Source organism: Hylaeus anthracinus, unplaced genomic scaffold, assembly GCF_026225885.1.
Source record: "Hylaeus anthracinus isolate JK02 unplaced genomic scaffold, UHH_iyHylAnth1.0_haploid 0, whole genome shotgun sequence".
Taxonomy (NCBI): domain Eukaryota; kingdom Metazoa; phylum Arthropoda; class Insecta; order Hymenoptera; family Colletidae; genus Hylaeus; species Hylaeus anthracinus.
Window position 1 is genome coordinate 3983734 of NW_026533254.1, and position 23563 is coordinate 4007296.

The following is a 23563-nucleotide window of genomic DNA, read 5'->3' on the forward strand; positions in this document are numbered from 1 at the left end:
GATTCAAACTACTCACTGGTTAATCAAAGATTCCAGCACCATATAGCAGTTCTTTTTCTTCTTCATACCCTTCGTTTTGAACTTGCAACTATTTCTTTCGGGGTCTTTGAGCTTAAACCTACACCCCTTCCCCTTAAAGCATTGTTCAGTTTGTCACAAATCTGCGATCGAGTTAAAACAACTCGAAGAACAGATAGAAATGTTGTGTCTCACTGTATTCCATCGCCTAAAAGAGAATTAGGTAAATCATCCGAACTTCGTAGATGTTGTTGCTAAAGTTGCTCATCGCATATAAAGCGAAGTAGGAGGATCCGCGAGAGGAATGCCTCTACGAGCAATCTTTCCCCCTAGATATCCCCCCTTTGCGAAGGAATCTCGCGACCCAAAAAGCGGCCACGAACGCTTTCCGAAAATTTCCCAAGGATCCCAGGGTTCCTCGTGTGCTCGTCGAAGAATACAGGCGCGCGCGCGTCGTAGCGATAAAAATTTCATTTCGCCTCGGAACTTCCCAAAGAAGCTCTCCCTTATAAAAGACGCCGAGGGCTTTGGCGGTGGCTTAAATAATGGCCGCGTTCGAATTCCCGAGCAGGCGGGGTTCTCGAACGACGCTTAAACGTTTCCCGTGCTGCATTATGCAAAACGGAGCGTGCAGCTGCGAATTACACGCGATCGGCGAAGGGAGCGTAAACTCTGGAAGCTGGTGAATTATTGCGTTAAGATACGCCATCGTGGATGAAGGTGTTGGGTCCACGTCTAGAGTAACGCATTAAAAACTAGGTGATATTTGGGAGTTTTGTTGAAGAAAACTATAAACCACTTCCAAGCTACGTCTGTATAAAAGAAAGGTTTGTTAAAAGGAAGTATTAGGTAGACTTGGAAGTAATGTCGTTTCTTTTACATTGAATTCAAACAAATTTTTAATAATTTTATATTTTTAATCAATTACAGTCAGTCCCATAAATATTCGTACTCTCCATGTCTATTGAAAAAATTTGTTTAAATTAAATGGTAGGTTTGATATTTCCACGTATATGTTTGTATAAATATGTTAATGTATATGTAAATATATACATCTATACGTTTATTTATATACATATTTATAAGGAAAAATTCATTTAGTAATTTCAAAACTACAATTATTTAATTTAGTCAAACTTATTCAATAGACATAGAGGATACGAATATTTATGGAATTGACTGTATGTAATTGCCCTCGTTATTAACAGCATTTTGTCATCTAGTGTACCATTTTTGAATGCCAGATCGGTAAAAATCAATGAGCTGATATGTGATAAACAAGTATTTAAAATTGCAAAAACGACATCATTTTCCTGTCCACCTAATATATAATAAGAATGTAAAATGAGACCTCTCAATGGAAGACAATATAATGTGAACGTGTCATTTGAACGGAGTGCGCTCTTTAAAGGAATTCTCTTTGTTTACCTGTGATAATTGAATCTCATTTCACGATCCCTATTATGTATCAATGACATAATTAAATTTTTCTAAAACACTCTTTATTGAACAGTCCTCGAAACACCTTTGCACCACATTAAAAATAGTTACAAAGCAGACGTGAAGGTGACAGTAAAAGAGACAAAGTGTGCAAAGTGGTTTCGATGCACCTCCTCGAAATATCGATTCTATTGTCCCGCCGAAGCACAAGTCCCGGGAGTTCATCGATTGAAAACCACCAGGTGTAAACCCAGAAACCTCGAGTCGATGGGCCAGCTGGAAAATTGCCCAAATACACTTCGAAATCCTCGACTCGCTTCCAGTGAGAGAAGTTTTTCGACAAAAGGAGACGGATTCGACGTAGAAGAGGCTGCCTCACGCGTGGAATACTTTATTTGCTTCCGAAAGAATTTTCAGTACGCCGGGATACCATCCGGCCGCACCGCTGGTAACTTCCGATTCTCCGAATCACTTCTTTCTTTTCCGCCACCTTGGACCTCTTCGACCACTTTCCTTTTTTCTTCTTCCCACCACTTTACCTCGCTTTGTATCGTCTTTTCAAATTTTTTAATCCGAACGAGCTGCAGAAACAGAGCTGCGTTTTGTAAGGATTAATTAACCCATTCACTGCCAACTGCCAACTACGAGATGTCTCGTAGTTTAAGTTGATTGCAACATAGATAATATCACTTTTTACTATCAAAATAGTAACCTAGATTACACATTTGTATTAAATCTTGGCGCCCGAAGGCAAAACGCTTTAAATTTGCCTAGCAGTGAATGGGCTAAGCGATCAAGTAAAGGGTGGATGTACCATTTGTGCAACTTTGTTTAGCTGTACCAGTGATATTCTTGTTTGTAGGGATTTGTATAGAAGACGATGACGAGGAGAAAAGTTCCAGACTGATTGGACAGTTCTCTGGTGGCGAACACAAGAGTTGCCATTACTGAAACTTCTTTGAACCCACCCTGGTCTCTACTTCTTACCCTTCGTGTTTCCGTTGCAGGTCTTTGAACCTTCTCGTTACCCCATTTCTGTTCCTCTGCGCCCTTCTATAGTCTTTTCCTAATTATTTTGACTTATCTTACGCTCCTATGTTCTTTTTACGCTGCTTTTTCAGATTTGTAATCCCCCACGTATTATTCCACCCCTAGCATTTCATTTTCGTTTTTTAAACTCTTTAATCTTTCGGTCTTTGTATTGCTCTCGGTCTGCTTTGCTTCTTCGCGTTCTTTAATCTTACCTTTCCTCCGCTTCGCTGTTTACATTTTTACGTTTCCCTTCGTGTTATCGTCGCTGGGAAAACCTCTATACCGTTTGATCTGTTATTTTTCTATGAATATTTAAACGAAAACCTACCGACACACTCTTTCAGCGACTCCAGCGGCTTCCAATACTTCCAACAATCATTTGGTATACAATCATTTGACATACTATTCATTCTGTAGCTCTCCGTTACCCTTTTGTTTACGCTTACCTTTTTTCCTTGTACAAATATGTCTATCCGGAGGTGTTTTTCTTATTTACGACAATCCAAATTGAATCTCTGTTTTTTCCTTGCTGCCTCCACTTTCAACTTTACTAAATTTGATTACTATCCCTCCGTCCCCTTCCTCTCCTGATTGTAATTTCAGGGGACGCATAAGCCATGGGAATTACCATTGAACCCAACACCGGAGCTTTCAATCCGGACTGAATTATTACCGAAACCACATATCGAGCTTCCTGTTCGTTTGTAACCACCGTTCCAGAGAAGAATACAAATGAAAGCTTTAGAAAGAAAAATGAAAAGCGAATCGACGCAGAAGAGAAAGATAATGTCTCCAGTTTAGAAGTTTTCGATATTCATTTTTAGATTAACATTAACCCGTATTCTATGCGCTGTGAAGTGTCTGCGAAATGTATATTCCACGAGTATATTCCATGAAATTTCATAAACGACTGAATGATGGCACCTAAATCGATGACAAGCCATGGTTTCTTCTATCTAATACTCGTAACAATAGATTAGTTTTCGCGTCTCTATCATTCGACGAGTTTTTTTGGCTTACATTCCCAAACAGCGACGCCGTCGATAAATCACCTCGAGGAACATTAAAATGGTTGTCCTCCCGCGATTCGACATTTCTCACTTTCATATCCGTTATTTTCTTTCGTCCTCCACGAATGGCGCGACTCCGGCGATGCAATTCCGAGTTCGTCGAGCATCTGTGCGCGTGTTTGCTCGCGTACACGGTAGCCAAATACGAAAATAGAAATGGAAGAAAATTCGCGAAGCTGTTCCAGCAGAATCAAATAAATCTTGGAACGCGGTGCACCAGCTTTATCGACGAACGTCTGTCAACATTAAAGGGGGGAAGAAAGCCTGGTGCGTCGAGGAAAAGTTAGGGGGTGGGGGTTAGGTCGATAGGAGTCGCTCGACGTGAAATTGAAAAGGACTTTCGACGTTCCATCCTCTCTCCTGTCTCGAGCGTCGATTTTCTGACTGTGTCGCCGAGATACGTGGAACCAGAGAAATCGAATCGATCCAGCATCGATCGACGTGGTTTGCCTAGATCGTGTACACATCCCCGATTGTGTCTCGCTATGTAATCCTGACGTGCCAACGTGTAACAAGTGGCGAACCGAAATCCGTTCGTGGATTTGGTTAAATAAAAGTAAACAAAGTGAGAAAGTCTCAGTCCCCTTCGAACAGTCCTCAGAGGCTGTAGCTATGTTTGATCGTAGCTACAATACAGATTTAGCAACCCTGAGTTTCAGGGAGGTCAGTAGACTGGCCCCCTTATCGACATACATACTGGCATCCCTAATGGAAGAATTATGAAGAGAGGTATCTAAGCAAATACAAAGTAATGCAAGTATTAAACCTTTATTTACTGGCGGGATCTATAAATCCCGTCAATTTTCTCATGGTACTATATTAATTAAACGCTTTGAAACCCATTGTGACTTTCAAGTCCATTTTCTTTTGTAAGTTTGTTAGAGACAACTCTATAAGATGATATAAGATCAAGATGGACGGCTAGATTTTAAAAACTTTTGAAAAAATCAGTAAATAAAGGGTTAATTAAGTTAAATTAATGTAAAGAATGGACAAATACAAGACTGATATGTTAGGTTTCATAGTCACTTTACGTGACTTTGCACTTTTATAAATAAATCTCACTGACTCATCCCCTTCGAGAAAATTTGTATTCGGATTTCGACATTGTTTTCGAATTATTTTCAGAGTTGAGAGATTAGCGTGATAGTTGACACTCGTATCGATATTAACACTTCGACTACCACTCTATTCAGACACAGTATGCGATTTTCTGTATTTGTCCTTCCCAAGCAAATAATTTCTATTCGCGAAATATTGGTAAAAGTTTTCGCCGATAACGTCTGCGTGTCTGTAAGCGTGGAACAAAAGCATGTGTGAAAAAGAATTGGATGATTTGAGATAGAGAGAAAAGTAGGTCGTTCCGCGTGAGTCGAGCGAGAAAGTCGATTAGCGCGGGCGATTACTTTTGTAATTAATTTTTCCACGCGCAATCCTCTAAAAGCTAGACAATACATTTGCAGCGTTAGAAAGAAAACTGGATTTCCAGGTTACATAAACGTTCCAACGTTTCTAGTGCTTGGGTAAAAGCTTTTTCTGTACAGTGTCTCTTTACCTTCAGGAAACACTTGTTAGTTATGAAATCTGTTTCGATTTTTACGCAATACTTGCTTACTCGACGTAAATAAATCCAAATTTGACTTAATCTAGAAGCATGGAGGGCTGGTAGAAATTGGATCAGTCTAAAAGAAGAAAATTCCCGAATTAAATAACAGCAGTCCCGATCGATCTCCACGACCCGGCGATAAAGATTCGGTTTCCATAGCAACCTTTTGACTAAAGTCACCCAAAGGGAACCAGGTATTGTTTCCGTATAGCACCGAGAGCGATCGGTTCGCTACCGATTTCGAAACGGTGCACCGGACAAATTGGTTTGAAATTTCAGGCAAGAAGAAAGGAGAGACAGAGAAGTCACTCTTTTGAGAAATAAGATCCAACCCATGCAGAGGGAAACGAGTCCCGTTTCCTATCCTCGAACAGCTTCTAAAGGGAAGCTGAAGAAAGAATCGCGTGAAAGGGAACGGGAGTAAAACGAAATTTGATGAAGAGAACGTTCCTGCAATTCACGAAAAGCGATCCGTTTCGCGTCGATTTCGCCATTCTGGAACCCTATTTTCTTACGACACTCGGGGATAATCGAAACGTTAAATATACGAGGTGTTACGCAAAATTAAATACCCCAAAAATGCTTCAGTTAACAAATGCTTTAATTGAGTCGTTCATTGCACAAACCGATTAACTCCATAAAACAAAAAGTTGAGAAATGCGATGGAATGACTTCTGAAATAAATTATTTATTATTCTAGGGCCAAAACAATTTTGTTATTTAATGGTGTTCATCTTTATCATTCAATAAAGTTACGACTATACAAAGTGCTTTGACACTTAAACTTAAGATTTCTCAAAATGTGGACTCAATCGGTTTGTGCAGTGAACAACTCAATTATGCTCATCTAAGCGATGTTTCTTATAGAGTGAAATGTATTTCATAACACACCTGAAAATTTACGTAAAGATAAAAGGAACCTACCCTTATTTCGATCACTGTATATAATATGAATCATTTTTGCTCCTCTAAGAGCATTTTGTTCCCCATTGCGTTTACCCGGGATGACGTTACACACGAGACATTTTGCAGCAACGCCTAATCAAAGAGAAGGGCTTCCGTTAGCGTTGCCGCTCACGTTCGCAGCTCATCGTCGCTCTTTTTTCCCATGAGCTCAACTAATTTGCTCTGAGCGCCGGCGGCGTGTCACTGCTCTAAACTATTCAATATTTCGTTTCGCATTTCCTTACGGCTGGACGAGTTTCCATCTACCAGCTTATTCCGCAATCTCCGCGGGTTCATCGTCGAAGTGTTTCATTCTCGTCCACGCTGTGGGAGGAGGGAAATGCAAAAGAGGAGTAAGGAGAAAAGGAATCGCGAGATTAGAGTCGAAGCTAGTAAGAGATGACGAACAAGTGAGCTTTATAGGTCAGCCTGGCATATCGAAAGCAGAGAAAGAGAAGAATTTGCATAAACGTCCACAGTTTAATCATTAAACTACGTCATTAACATTAAACCTACAACAACCGATCAAATGATCGTTTATATATTTTTGTATACAGGTCTTATATACAATATATAAATTATATACAATTGTTTCATGCATTATTTAATTCAGTACTACGTGAAATATTCATGCATTCAATTGGAAAAAAAGTGTTTTAAAAACCATTTGACTGATCGAAGTAAAAGTACAGACGAAATGTCTGCAGGTTTAGATCCATTTTGTATTTAGACAGTCATTTCAATACATTTTGAATTTCACAAGGAAAGTTACGGGAAGCGTTTACATTTTTCGAAAATTAATATTAAAGGATGAATAGTAGATGATTAAACCTTATAAACCACTCAATTGAATGAAGTTTCATTTGTTTGATCTCAGTAGGAATTGGTACAAACGAAACCTCGGTAGATTCAATGTTAAATGCATCATTTTATCGCCAGTTACTAAGAGAGAAATGCATTAAATTACTCCGTTGCTTCCTTTTTATCTGTTTCCTCGAGGTATTGATTCCTCCTTTATCCCTCTCTTCTTTTCATATACTCTTGATATAAAGTTCGGGGTCAAGCGGACTATTCGTGTACCGAATGTAAAGTACCTCGTTCCATCGTTTCCACGTTCATCCGTTATTCAGTAGCAATATTGTCGGAGCCGGCAAATGCACGCAATATCCATCATCCGCGCAAACATTCAAAGTCGATAAATCGTATACATTTTTCCCAAATTTGGTATTTGAAAATTTCAATCCAGCTCCGCGACGTCAACGTTTATGGCGCCGATAGTTTTTTCGACGCTGCACGTTTTATTTATCGCGGACGTATTTTCCTGGAATGTTCGCGACCAATTATTTCGTTGCGCTGATAATTATGGCGACACTCGAGAAGTGAAGTCTCTGCGATAATTGCGTAAGCATTCTCTTTTTGTAGTAACAGAGGGATAAAGAGGGTACAGGGAAATTAAATTCAATGCTATTTTGGTTCAAATCATGCTATTTAGGCCTCTACAAATTATTATTGACGTTTCGACAAGCTTTACTCTACTTTTGTTTATTTATAAGAATCCAGAGACGTGAGTATAGCACCTTCTGTACGAATCTAATATTAAAATGTTTTACAAAGGTCTGCTTTACAATATTCATTGTTTTTCACTCCTTCACTCTCTGGTATCCTACTTACATTAAGACGTCTTTCATAGTCCTTTCTTACAATATTCGTCTGTGTCTTGTACTAGTATGTTTTATATGGTCCTTTGATGCATTGCATTCTCTTAATTCACTAAAAAATTAATCATCCCCCTTATGGCCATTTCGATAAACACTATTCGTTAGAATTTATATTCTTACCTCTGATCCATGCTAAACGAATACTTTTGTCAAAAGGCAGCCCAGAAATTACATCTGAAAAGTATTTGAACGAATGAAACACGTTTCCGTTCGGCGCTTTGGACCGCCGCGAAGAACACTTTCACGCGGTGTTCCGTTGCATTACACGTAGCAGGGCGCGTTGAAAATTCCAAAGTTGCAAGTTTAAACGGCCGCGTGTGTGCCGAACTACGTTTAACATGGAAACCATGGCGCATCGTGGCGCATAGAACCGACCTAATTTGCCGCGCGAGTTAAGACACACCGTACCGATCTCGATTACGTAAGATGGCGACCCTGGAACGACGATTACATTTTCTTTTTTTCGCTGCCTCTTCTTACTTCCCTCTTTCATTGCTACCGTCGATGGCCACTCGAACGGTGTTACTAATAAGACAGACATAAGACCATAAAATATAGATACATACATAATACTCAAACTATTGGGTTGAAGAGGAATAACTTTTCAAAATGTTGATATAATCATGGAATTAAAATGGTCGATGTTTATACGGTAAAACTCAAAATTAACCAAACTGCTCAAAGCTCTATTTCATGGTTCTAGTTCAAGGTTGTAGATTCGAAGTTCAGGTTTGAAATTTCAGAGTCCACGAGTTCTCGGCCGAGTCACTTTTTTTCGTAGTTGCTTCAAGGCTCTATTGGAAACGAACGATGACAGAGACTCGCGAATCGATGACGAATCGATGAGAAAGCGCTCGAAGGTTGAATTCTGGCCACGTTCTTTAGCTGGACGCTATCGATAACCAGGCAAGCAGTCGTAGCTGCGATAATGCTTCGTGGAGTGATAGATTAACACGATCAGGAATGAGAAACGATGTCGGATAGGGACAATACCGGTGACTATGGCTGGGCAACGACTGCCTCGGATGCTCGCAATGGCCTCCAAATTGCGCGCTGAGTGATGTGTCTGCATTACGGTCACGAGAGGAGCTGCGAACGTAATTACAAAATTTGATAAGGACAATTGTTACCCGCTGGTATGTGGTTTAATAAGTTCGTGTCCCTAATGGAACACAATGTTCGATTCTTGTTCCATGTGGAACGCAGGCCGATGCTTGAGAATTCAAGGAGATGGATCAATTGAAGTCTGGTGTCCTTTACCTCTCCTATTAGTTATGTTTAGTTTATCCCCAAGAACAATACATAGAGGCATGTGACCAAAGACAAAAGACCAAAATAGTTGAGACGAATCGTTCCAAAAATAAAAATTGAAACAACTTATTCTTATATCTAAACATCTTATTACTATTTCGCAGGGATTAGCTTGCTATAACTCGCGACGTTCGTTCGAGGGAAGGAATTATTGTTAATTAAACGCATTCGTGGTACATCTTTAATTAAATATTAATAAAAATAGTATTAGGTTTAAAACAATACCCACGTAGTTTTAACGTAAAGCTTGTTTTAGAAGTTCCGTCAGGATTTCCATATTTTTCATTTATCCTTAAAAATGTTCACAGTTTTCAACTATTCGAGTCGATATCAGAATTAGGTTAACGCATTCACTACCAACTATGAGATGTCTCCTAGTTCAAATTGATTGCAATTACTCAAGAGAGAAGTGTATAGCCTTTTGTGTCACGAATTATTGCAAAAGAAGATCGTAAATTTTCTTTTTAAAGCAACAAAATTAATATCTATTTTATTATTAAAACAGTAACCTATATTACACATTTGTATTAAGTCGTGGCGCCCAAGGTAAAATGCTTTAAATTTGCTTGGCAGTGGATGGGTTAAGAAAATAGGAGTCACCGAATAATCGCCCCCCTGATCAGCGAATTACAGTCAATCGAAGCAATCTGCATTCTCTGTCGCGCATCAGATCGCGTTCACAGGGGGATCGTAAATTTCCCGCGACTTTCCATCACTGGCTTTCCAACGACGTACAAGCCTGTTGTTAACGATAACGTTCACCACCGGCCAGAAGCCGAACGCGAATATTCCGCGGTGCTCGTATACATATATTGCCATCCATTTGGTCCGCGCTGACGATGCATTCGATAACAATTTGGTATGCCGCGAACGGTACCGGTAATGAATAGTAGCAATTATGTAGGCGGTGAAGTAAACAGCGTAAATCAGTGATTCCTGTGCATTCGCGCGAGATCATAACTCTTTGGGATCGATATCACCGTGTCAAAGCGTTGCGATCGCTCTGTCGAGCCTTTACTATTCGGTGTGGGCAACTTGAATTATTCGTCGCGTGGTTTAATGAATTTTTATCCAGTGGAACGGTTCAAACCAGGAAACGCGCGATTGTTTCGCGAATTTCTGCATGATAGGGAAGCGATCTTGATGTTTTTGGGATACCGAATGGAGGCTTTTGTTTACTGGTGATTTGAACGATAGAGAGTATATTTATTAACACTTCACCGACCGTGTTTTGTATATAATTCATTGTATATAAATTTGTATACAAATTGAATATCATTCATTTGGTAGGTTCAGCGTTAATTAGGAGTAACTTGAAACCTTTTCAAATTATCAATCTAGATTATCTTAATAATGTATCTTCTTCATCTTATCGTGCACTGAAAATACCTGGGTCCATTCGAAAATCGAACGACACAATTTTTCAGACTCTCTGTCCCAAAGTGGTCAGACAGTCGAATACATTTTGTCCAGAGGCGGGAATTAAGCGTTGTCGGAATTCTCTTGAATTTCGTGTAACTACCGCGGTAGAAATAAAAATTCTCGCTTGGACGATAATGATATTGCGCGATCCAACAATTGGAAAAAGAAGCCTCGTTACAGCGGAAAGAGCATAAAAAGCTAATTGGGTTACACCGAGATTAACTCATATTGACAAAGACGAGGGCTACACGTTAAAGGGGAGAAACCTGTTGAAGAAGAAAATTGAAGAAAATTCTGCTTCAAGGGACGATTAACGTTATTCCCTCGATCGAATTAATTTCCACTCGTTTGATTATTCAATTCCTTTGGTTCCCGTCGTGTGATTCGAAATCAGAATTTGCGTGCACATCGTCGATTCACCTTCTTGTGAAGGAATCGCCAGGCTGTCCTCGAATACGCCATCAATTACGGACTCTCGATAGGAATTTCCGGAATAAAACAGGAGTGTATGGTCGATTGCGTCTGCCAATACTCGCTAGGGATTGGGTCATTCAAAATTTTTAGGGTTCATCTTAGATTTTGTACAAATTCAAGTATATTACAGTCTTTAGTGAAACGTATCTCAAAGGATTCTTCAAAATTTCAAAAATTATGGATTTTTAGATGTTTGGAAATCAGCCTTATTCATACAGACATTTCTTTGAAAAATTATAGCTCTTGAATAGGAGATGGACGAGAATAAACTTTTGGGAGCTTATAATAAAGATAATAAAGAACCAATTAAAATTGTGGCGATTAAAAAAAATTGTTTTTATAACGAACAAAATAGCGAGTATCTCGAGTATTTCTAATCTTCTATATACATATAAGAATGAAAGCCTTGACTCACTGACATATCAACAAGGTTTGACTAACCATGTCTGACCAGGACTGACCAGTTCTACTACTTCTGGCATTGTCTAACGTACCATACCTCTTTTATACATACCATGTCTGACCAGGACTGGCTAGTTCTACTACTTTTGGCATTGTCTAACGTACCATATCTCTTCTATGCAAACTGCAATTTTTTAAACGATTACAACTAATCGAAATGAACACTAACATAACAGAAGCAACGTAAATTAGCAACATAAGTAGAAATGGCGAGTAATGGTCAGACACGCCGGTCAAATCGTACATGTGCTCCAAGGAGATTGAAGACCAATTTTCTCAAAATTGAAAGCTCAAATTAAAAAACTCTGTTGCTCATTTTCGATTTATTTTTCCTCGCAAAATCAACTATATATATATAAGAATAAAGCCCTCACTGATTACAGTCAACGTCCAGGCTAAACCCTTGAACCTAGAAAGCTGAAATTTTGCACAGAGGTTTCCTTTGACGTATACAAGAAATAAGAAAGGATATTTCGAAATTCAACCCTTAAAGGAGTAAAGAGAGGTGCAACGTTTGTATGAGGAATATTTTATTTTTGGTCGGATTTGCTTGCAATTTGGTCTTAATGCTCTTCGACATAATTAATCAAATACCTATTTCGGCATTTTAAAAAATTCAACCCCTGAAGGTGTGAAAAGGGGTTGCAACGTTTGTATGGGACATATTTTGTTCGTAGTCGGATTTACTTCATACTTGGTCTTAATATGCTCTATAATGCAATTGTTTTGCTTTGAAGTTGCTCTATTTCCGTAAATGTATTTAGAAACTTCAAATTTAACATGTAATATAAAATAAGAATATTATTCCACGCTGGTGAAATCGCGAGCCGCAGCTAGTTTCTTATAATTTTCGAAAGTACAGTTTGAAATAATTCCTGGTGCTCGTTTACATCTGTTTTTCGCGGATCGCTTTCGAGCACCGGCGATTCGCAGAGTCGAAGAACACGCCGCGAATTCCGTCGAGTTCATTAGAATCCATTGGCTTGGCGTCGCGTAAATACCATCCTGGAGCAAGAAACCTGGTTAATGGAAAGCACGAACCGTCCAAATTGGGAAGGAACGTCGCTGTTGGCCCGATCGAACCTGCGGTCGCTGTTCGACCCTCGGATTCCAGTCACTTCCGGTCTCCTGGAACGAGTAAAACTATTACCATGTCCTGACGCGTTTCGCGAACTTCCATCGGTTGCACCCTCGCGTTATAGTCGGTGTTTTGGAGGACGTAGCATCCAGAGGGGTGCAAAATTCGGAGGCACACATATTAGAAATTAAACTTAACTTTAAAGGAATTTTCTCTGCTTAAAAATGAAATGATTATGTATTTCGAATCAAAACGATAAATATACGAGCCGTTCATTGCACAAATCGATCAACTCCATAAAACAAAAGGTTGAGAAATGCAATGAAATAATGTACGTTGTTTTTTAAAATTCCCTTTATAATATACATAAATTCAAATCAGTATTGTAGAATGAATAAATACAGATGTAGCTTTCATCCAACGGTATATAAAATTAATAAGAAAGAACAGGCAAAATATAATCGTCAGTAATGTTACAATTTTTATGTAACTGGTGGAATTAATCGATTTGTGCAGTAAACGGCTCATCCCCTAAGTATCATTCGGTGCCCATTGTGCTCAATTTATATTTCTTCATTTTTGACGCGAGAATTTTATTTTGCTAGATTTGGTCAGCTTTCAAAGTTTCTCGTTCATCATACGAGGTTCGGGGAACTCGTCTCGCTACTTTCAAGCGGAAAATCGTCCAGGTCGATGGATCGATGTCCCCTCGAAACAGGACTGACCTTCCGCACGACCCTGCTCGTTTGTTCGATCGGCGTACAGCCTCCTGCCTCTAGCCGCGATTGATAAAGTGCGATAGCTCGATACAGTTTACAGTCGAGCGTGCTCTTCAGGAAATCGACGACGGACCAAATAAATTCGATACTTCCCGTTTATATTCTATCGGAACGTGCCACTCTAAAGGTTCTTTAATTCCATTTCACCTCTGGTCATAAGAGGACTCTGACCCCTTGAAATGTGATTTTCGTTCGTTTTCTCAGTGACAACAAAAAATAAAAAATTGTACCCAGTCTAAACCAATTATATATAAACACAAAAAAAATGGGCCAGAGTGATATTCTAAGACCAAACTCTCCAAGTATGTTGATCCAGTTAGTCGAGAAGCCATTCCAATGCACTGACACGAATCTGACAGTCCCTTAACTGGTACAGACTGACTGAAGACGTCAAACGGTTTCTTAAATATCAGCATAAACTACACAGATCCACCTGGGTGTCTCTGTACCATTTCCTGTGAACAAACTCAGATTACAGGGCGAAGGTGGATGACAAGCCGAGTGGTCCGTTCCTCTCCCTACCTCGCTATCAATTCCCTTTTGCGGAATCCAACACTTTCACGACCCGGGTATTTGCACTTAATAGCGTGTTTGTAGTTTCCAGGAGCAAACGCGTCCTTTTGGGATTGTTTCCGGACGTCTCGCCACCATTACGGCTATTGTGTTTCGCTGCGTCCTAGAACCAAGGGTAAAACTGCCTCTGGCGAAACGTTGGAAATCCCTTTCAAATATGGTTGTTGTTTACGTTTGGGAATTATCAACCAATCGAAACAATTAGGGGATCGCTTGTACCAGCGACTTTGTCACTTGGGAAGGTACCAGAGATTTTGGAAGCTTACAGGCAATCTGTAAGCGCTATTTACCTTAAAGTTAGCGATATAATATAATTCTCAATAATTTATTCTTAAAGTATATTAAATTTTAAAAAGCCTTCAGTCAGACTGAGTCCATTGAAACGAAACGAAAAGATTCCAGACAGCAGTGCCGCACTTCCAAAAGTTTCGTTTCGCAAAGTCGTTAAGCAATCCCCGAGATCCACCCCAACTCTAGCAGCGTTAACTTCCACCTAGTCGTGACTCGATACGATCACCTAATTGTTTCAAGCTGGATCTAAAAAGTCACGCAACCGGAGCCAATATCATTATCGCGTTCCGTAAAAATTTTAATCTCTTTTCTTTCCATCCTATTTCTGTTCATCGACGAGATCCATATTAGTCCGAGAAATCTTGATAGTCCAAGGAGCAAACCTTTCTTGTTTCGGTTCTATGGAAGCACTTATTTTAACTTTAGGTGGTTGTAGTGAAATTCTAATCTCAATAATACACTCTGAGATCGGACTAATTTCCGTCCGTGGAATTGTGGCCAGACACGTTCCTGAAGCTACTTTTACGGTTATTGGGTTGCCTCGTTGATATTTTCAGAGATTATTAAACCTTTCGAATGACGCGCACGTGCAACGAGGTTACGTGCCGCGATGCAGTTTGCATCGCTCGAACAGTCTACTCGACACCGAGCGTCGCGTTGGTTTTTGCTCGAGCTTTCGTCGCGTCGATATTCCCCTCGTGTTCCCCTCCACGAGGCTGAAATACAACGTGATTCCCCAAACTAGACCTTCCCGAAAAGTCTGGTGTTCGTCTACCAGTGCTTATACCTTCGTTTCAAGGAAGGTTTCTGGTTTCTCGAGTCAGAAGATGAGTAACATTTGCGATTTTTGTTTCCGTAGATTATTGGACTCTAGGAGTCTCAATTCATCGTGTTTCTTTTCGTTGGTTCGTCTGCAATACAGGTGAACTTTCCTTCCTGTACCTTGATTTCAATAAGGGTTTCTGGTTTGTTGTGTCAGAAGATAAATAATACTTGTGATTTTTGTTTTCGTAGAGTAGTGGACTCAAAGAATTTTAATTCATCGTGTTTCTTTTCGTTGGTTCGTATGCAATAAGAATGAATTTTTCTCACTATGCCTCCGTTTCAATGAGAGTTTTTGCTTTGTTGAGTAAGAAGATGAGTAATATTTGCGATTCTTGTTTTCGTAGAGTATTGAACTCAAAGTGTTCGTTGGTTTGTCTGTAATACATTTGAATTTTTTAATTTTGTCTATTAAAAAACACACTACGTTGCACGCGTTTCCAGGCTCACCTGAGTTCGCGCAGCCGCGACGGTATCTATGGTAAATCTTTCGGGCGACACGACATTGTTGCCTCGCGCTAGTGGTGGATCGTTACACCACTTTATCGAATGAGTACCGTGGCCGCAGCCTTCGCGAACAAAGTACTTTGGGAACAGTAAATCGATTCCTCTCGAACCTCAAGCTTCCATCTGATATACCGCAGGCACACTCTGCATTCAAAAGAGATCCTCTCGACTCGTTGGATTACCTTGAACGCGTCCCCTGGGAGCCAAAAATTTCGGATGACTTATCGATTGCTTGCATTGTACGGAAGCGTTCCGTGGAATCGACGTTTGTGAGGAATTCGCCGACGAACGCGTGTTTGAAAGTGTGTTGTTTATGTATGAGAGGAATTTGAGCTACGAATGGATGGCGGTTGTCGGAGTTAGCATTCGAAGTGCCAAATTTGAGCAATATGCTTCGATAGACTAGAATTGATCGATACAAACACCTCGATTCGTGGTTTCAGGGATGCCTGATATTTGAAGGTTTGAGTTCGAGAGCTTGCTTATTGAAAATACTTTGGTACAACTTAGTTAACCCATCGACGTCTAGAGTCTTTAGTTTTCCTGTTTGGAAAAACCGAAAAGAGGTATTCCTAACGAACTTCTTATACAACCCTCTGCAAAAATTAATCAACAGATTTATGATGCGATCGTTTTCGAAGGAACTTTGTATTTAGACATTTTTTAGTCTTAAAACCTCAACTACTGCATGAATTTATGCCTATGCAAAATCTCTTCCAGCAATGATACCACAATACCATCGAAAAGTGGTTGAAATCGAGTTTTTAAATGTTAGTTCGCAGCGAGAGTTCTAAAGCTGAAGATATACTTTTTGCTACGTATTTAAGTACGGGGTCTGGTTTTGTTTGTATCGACGATTGCAGGGAGAAAGTCTGGCGTTTTTCTCAAATTTAAAGTTCATTTGCTCATCGCGATAACGGTAACATTATTGCGAAGGTTCATGCGTTGTATAAATACATTTTCGATAATTCGGTATACTGGATGCTTTCCCATTTAACGATTTGCATGATATTCATGCAAAGCAATAATAATAATAATACTATCAACATTATTACACAGCGAACGGGGTAATGGTAATTGCAACGAGTTAGGTCGTAAAACATGTTTATTCGTTGAATCTCGCCCTTTCACCCTGCTTTAATATGATGCAATATTCTCGTATTCGTAATTTAATATTGTTTTTAATATGATGAGCAGATAAATAAAAATAAATACAACACCTGAAAGATAAGTAAATTAAGCACTCGTTTAACACGTTCACGTCGGCGTGTACGATCGGTAGCTCACTCTTATATGTCCCATCAGGACATATGTATAAGCGAGAAACATAAAGAGCAGAGCCGGCGTGAACGTGTTAATAGAAAAGGATTTGCTTCTCGCCGCGACAACGTCCAACCACGTATAGCAAAAACCGCGAAGAGGACACACTGTGATCTGACTTGGCCAGTGATTGATCATCCACCGTATTCTCTCAACCAAGCCACCTTTATCCCATCTGTTTTAATTGTTGCTCCAAAAGATAAATAAAACAGCGATTTACACAAAGAATCGCATACTTGAACTATTACATTAGTGCATATGAAAGTGCAGTTTCGTTTATACAAATGAAACTGTAACTGCACAAGATATTTTAAAAATATTGCACAGAAATGGAAATAATTTCAACCATAACTGTGTTCTGTTTATTATTTTTAACAAATAGTATACAATCAACAAACAGTCTTGCACTATAGTTTGTCTTCTTTAATATAGTTATCAACAAGCGACGACAGAGCAAAGATGGATGTTATTTTCAGATAATTGAAAGACTTGAAAAAGGACATTTCATATACACTACTTGGATTTTTGTGCTATCGGATGAAACGCAGGCTCTATTCATGTTCCCTTAAGGACAGGCTATAAATTCCACCCGTTTAGATATTCTACGATCGATCCCACGTTAATATCTCCATTCGACGTGTTTTATTAACACCCTTGGTACAAGCTCTCATCCATTCAACAACTTGTACGTCCTTGCACCGTGCAGCGTGTTTCAGCTCGATTACAGCGCATGCAAATATTGCTCTCATATTCCACGAGAACGGGTGCGATGCCATAAATTCTACCGAGATGGTGCATTTTCCTGGCCACGGAACACCGAAACTCCATTTAACGACCGCTGTATCGTATATTATTCATAATTGTAAGTCTGGCGCGTTAAAGGATTGCGGGTCCGATCGGAACGCCACCATCATTCTTAAGATCCTTTTCCAGGAGACGTGATATCACGTGAAGAACACTTTTCACGCCACGTCGTCTTATGGATTTAAAGTCACGATTCCTCGATGACTCCTTAGTTGACATAAAAAGTTACTTTGAAAAGTATTTGCCGAAAAATCTGAGAAATTCGAAAGGATGGAAGCTTCGAGTAGTGTAAAAGATAAAAAAAAAAGTTCTTGAACAAAATGGTCCCAATGTAATTCAATAAATATATATCTAAATTCAATCGTCTTGCCTTCAAATTTTTGTTTTTTTAAATCCGCAAGCTTTCCAGACAACCAAATACAAAGTCGAAAATCGAGAATGTAATTAGGTGGCCTGTTTCTGGTGGAGCACTCCGTATAAGTCGAGAGAGGTCGACATCCTAGCAATTTGTGGCCGAGTATCGTCACGAACAGGCCAGAGGAGCTCTTCCCTTTCAGGCGTTCCACGTGCTCGCATGAATCAAGCGTTTTGCAGGGGGCGGTCGATAAATTTTCAACGACATCAGCGTAAAAACGTCTCTATTGTCTGGAAACCGGGTCGCCCCTGGTTCCACTGACCGTAGGCGGAAGAAACAATCAGGTGGATTTTGAATTCGCGACGGGATCGAACGTGTTCGACGAGGAAAGCTCATAGAAAGCGCTTTTGCATAATTTTCAAAGAGCTTCGGGGCACTTCCAGCTGCCTTTGAACCATTGTAATAGTTACTACACGTTGTTCAAGGAATTGGATAGCATAGCGTTAACGAAGAACGAAATACTCGATACACGAAAGTTTTCAATGCCTCGCTGCGAATTCAACCACTTCGTGTTAGCGAAGAGCAAAGGGATTAAACAATCAAGAGAAGTATTCAGTGTATGTATTGTAGCAAAGGCACGTGAAAATATTTATTATTAGGTGCAGCTTTTCTGTTCGGCGTCAGCAACACTGCACATGTTGAAAAAATTTTAACTACAAAAATTAATAGTTTTTAACATTCTATAACACCGATAGAGCATTAAACTTTGTATTTAAAAATTTTTGTTGATATTTCTTATTGTCTCAGAGATATTAGCAAAAATATTAATAATCATTAAGAATAAATCACGCTATATTTTGCAAATGTAAAGCAACTAACTTAATTCATTTTTATCCAATTTTCAGTTACTAAAAAGTATTCTGAAAATGATGTAATGGATGTATGCATATAACGAAACATTTGATTAATTCTTCTCAGATATTTGGAACACGACAAGGTGGTTACTGCGTTAAAGAGCGTTTTAGCACCCTGTACAAATCCAGGGGTTAATATTCGCGAGGATTCCGAGAGGCAAAAAGGATGAGGTGGCTCTTTCAAACGTCGCCCGTGTAATTTTTCCAGCGAAACAATGCGAGATTACGCTAACGTTCCCTTGAAACAAGTGCACGAGAAGGATCTGTGCAATATTTCTCCACGCATTACAGCCACCCGGAAACCCCGTCCCTTCACGGGTTCTCTTTCATCTACGGGAAACTTCCGATGGAAGAGGACGACCGTTCCATCCGGAGGAACACCTTGCTGCATTTCCTTTCCCTATCCACTCGGTCGGAATGAAATTTCAACGCTCGACGACGCAGTTCTAAAGATCTCGTGCAAACATTCCTTCGCGTCCTTCCTCTCGCATTGTCACGTTCCGCAAACGGCGGGGTGTCGAGTCCATCGAAAAAAACCATTTAGTATCTAACAAGGGAGGAACTGGACCTAACCCCTTTCGATTTCAACGTTCTTTGTAAGATGAAAGAGTATCGGTTCCTTCTGTGATAGAACTACAAATACAGATACTCAATCATTTTAGACGTGTTATGACAATGAAAAACATAGTAGGATAAGGAAGGACAATTTTCCCCTGCATGGATGATGTTCTTTATTTTCATATGTATCCTTTACTTGTTGCAGTATTGTTTTGTAAATGCAACTCAAACCTACCAATTTCAATTTTTCAGTTCAGTTCAATCAGTTTTTTGCTAACAATTTGGGATGCAGGTATTCAAATGCTTTCATATATGAGTGTATATTCCTCATGTAAAAAGTATATAAATAGTTTGGAAAATAATTTATAGCTTTAGTACTGTTCGATTTAATAAAATGTATACTGTAGGAATAATCAATGTATTAGGTTATCCTAAAAGTTTCTTCTATTTCATTAATAAGTAATACATACACGATATTTTGTGTCTAATGTTACATTATTGAATTGCATACGATTCATTTTGCTCCGTTACTGTTACAACATTAACATCTAAGAAATTAGGTTGTCTATTTATGTAAACATTGCCACAGAAAATAACTGAGTGCGAGTCATGGAAGAAATTTTTGGGACAACCTAATACATTCATAAAATAATTGTGAAAGGTATCTGACGATGAAAATATCTGAAACAGAAGAAAAATATTTTTCTAGAAACATAATAGCAACTTCAAAATCACGATCGCGAATAAAAAGTTTTCCACGGTGTCGGTAGATTTTTACGACTTTGCAGGATGATACGGTCGTTCGATCTTGCGCCCTCCTTTCAGCTCGTTTACAACGTGAAGCACGTTTTTAATCGTCGCCGACGTCCATTGTTGAATTCTGGCGTGTTTTATAGGCCTCTTTGTTCCCTTCCTTCGTTGCTCCAGTTTTCGTTGGCCTAATGTCAAGAGAGATCGACGTTTGATTATTTTTTGGGAGATCCCAATCACGAATTCTTCGCGAAGAGAGAAACAAAATCTCCATCGGGAATTCAGAGCTGCTGGACAAACAGATTTTAAATCTTGAATTAGAGAGTAATGGGACTGTTGAGAAAAATGATATCGTCAAAGTTTCTCCTCTGCCATTGAATTATGCGAAGCACGATTCGCTGGAAAGGAATTTCATTTCGCATAACCGTGTAACGGCTCATTCGGGAATTCCAGTTTGAACAACTTGGATATTCCAAATTCGCTGGAGATATGGGCGAATATGTATGCACCGTACACAAAGTGGCATAAAATTTTTCACAATTTCACGATTTCGCGTAATAAAGACATTAATAAGATAAAGAAAAATTGCAAAACCGCGTTTCACGTAATACGTAGTCGTTGAAAGGTGATTGATTGCTCACACGGTACGTGTATTACCGTTCCTATTTTCTGCAGCATTCTGAAAATAATAACCGAGCAATTTTTCATGGTAATCGTTACCTACTCGGCCCATTTATGGTTCTTTCATCCTGATGGAATGAGTTTGCATTTCATGTACTGGTTTAAAGGATAAGTTATCGACTCACCTACAAAGCACGGAAAGGTTTCGTAATCGTTGCTGCCTGCTTTAACAGAACCGTGTCCGACACGAGACCCTGTGAAACGGTATTTCATAAATTATTAACAGCTTCGCGGATCTACAATGATCCGATAATGAAATTTAATTAATATAGATATATTTACTATAAATGTAAGTGACTGAATTCAGTAAGAAACTATCAGCATTCGATACTCATATTTCGACGTCTAATATTCGACTCGTAGATGTTTAGTATCGTCAGAAAAAAATTCCCAAACATCAGCATTTAAGTAATGATATTATGTCGATTTTTAGTTCATATTCAAGGCATTTAAACAAAGCATGCGAAAAAGACGTGCCATCTCGAAGATTTCTGTGTGAAGTGAATCCAAAAAATTACTGAATGTACTGTTTCAAATACCTAAACTATTCTAAAAGTTAAACCAAAATTATATAAATTCTTCTCTGTAAAAACAAAGGTCACGAAAATCACTCACCTAATTTATAGCTTCCTATGGTTTCCCCCTTAAAGGACGATCAATTTTCAAGAAGACGACGTCGACGTTCCTTTGTATCCGACTTCCAAGTGTTCGACGGCAAGCGAGCACTTCGTTAAAGAAAAGGCAGTCTAGCCGAGGCGGAACATTCGCAAAAACCCGGTGGCGCTAACGGAATGGAACGGCTTCCCTGTTTCCTCTAATTGACGACACCGACTCGCGCAAAGTGCTGTTCAAAGGCTCCCAGTAGATCCCGTATCCACCCCCACAAAGGGGTTGAAGTTGTTAACATGCGTCGCGAACTCGAAACAGAAACAGGAAAAAACCGACGACAACAGAGTCGATCGAGGGAGCGGATTCCAGCGAAAAGCAGTCGTTTTCGCGATGGGAACTTGTGCAACTGAAACATTTCCAATCGAAGGACTTGCGATTCAAATGCTTCCAGTAAAAACACGCCTATGCGTGTTTACAAGTACTGCTGTAACTTCCACTTTGGAATTGAAATTGATGAACAAAAGCGAATTTTGTTTGGATTGTATTAAAAAAAAAAAGTAGAAACATTTACGATGCTTGCTTTACAAATCTGTTTTCTTTCTGTTTCAGGCTCGACCAGCCGGTGACCAGCTCGACGTCCGGAATGGACAGCAAAAAGGTTCGAATAAAATAATTTATTACTTCCACTTGATATACTTACCCTTTAATTTCAATCCTTGCTTATAGAAATAAATAATAAAATAATTCCTTCAAGTCGTATTTGATTGCATGGGTACTCCAAAACAATGCAAGATCAATTTTCTCCAGAACGAATGTTCTTATAAAAACAGTTTATTTTACATTTTCGATTCATTAACCACAACTTACAGTATAAGTATACGCTGTGTACATCCAAATAAATTAAAGACAATTCTTGCAACGACTGGGAGAATTATTTTATTAAATTGCTTGGCTGTCATTCGAAACGAATACTCGTCATGATTAGAGAAGATCTCTCCACTGATAACGAAGATCGTAGAGACGTTGGACGAGGTAGCAGAAGTTGCATAGTTCCGTGGTAGTTCGAGAATCGATACGCGTCATAGGGGTTTATAGCAGTTGCAAAGGTTTCCAGTGGCCTGATACGAGACTCCGTTGGGGTTAACGATGTCGTTTGAAGTTAACGTGGTTAAATCGAGGCGATAAGGGGCTTGGAGTTGATGTAGAAATCCTAGTGAATTAACGGAGAACTTTAAGCGTTTTCAGTTCCGTCGTTTGCTCATTGATTACCTGTCCGCAAGCGTCATTAATGCAATAAGGCTTGCAACGATTTAATCGAAGCAATTATTTGCACTTGCGCGGACACTGTCGTGAAGACCTTTCGTGGAAGATGGTATTTCCTGATTGCATTATTAATTATTGCCGGTGAAAATTATTTCAATGGTTGACAATAGTATTGGTCTTATCGGGTCACTCAATACATTTATGTCACTTGCTCTGTTGTTTACATTAACCCTTTCAGACCTGAATTATTTTTTCTCGTAATAATATAATTTAATTTTTAGGATTAACTTGGACTAAAATTAGTATGGAAAAAATTAAAAAAAATCCTAATAGTGTAGTTTTCGAGAAAAACTGGACGCCAAATTGAAAGGGTTAATATGTGAAACATAGCATAGTGTTATGAACGAATATAATCACAATCTTTCCCATCTTCCTGGTCATTTAGATTCATTCTAATGAAGATTAGGCTAAAAACTCAACACACTTAAAACTTAAATAATTTTTCTTTATAAGCGTATAGTAAGTTTACTTCAGAAAAGTACAGGATTAATTTCTCCACTTAATATTCAAATCTACAATGCAACTCTTTATTTCCATTCAACAAACAGTTATTCGTCTTTCACTCCTCGTTCGAGATTCTAATCTACTTTGGAAGTTGCGCGAGTCTCGTTCACGCGAGACAGCTGTCCGGAAAAAAAAGAGGCAAGACGGATCTGAAAAGTTGCGTGACCAATGCATTTTCGCCGACGGTTTTTCCGTGG

The 23563-nt window shown here is 39.2% G+C and overlaps 1 protein-coding gene across 2 annotated transcripts in view; it reads left to right on the forward strand.

The window, feature by feature from the left end:
- LOC128895750 (uncharacterized) overlaps positions 1 to 23563 on the forward strand; it is a 211551-nt gene that overhangs the window by 102071 nt on the left and 85917 nt on the right. For both annotated transcript variants that reach the window (XM_054158629.1, XM_054158635.1), the window contains exon 3: positions 22149 to 22197. In XM_054158629.1, coding sequence (XP_054014604.1) covers positions 22149 to 22197 — 49 coding nt within the window. The remainder of the gene's footprint in view (positions 1 to 22148; positions 22198 to 23563) is intronic.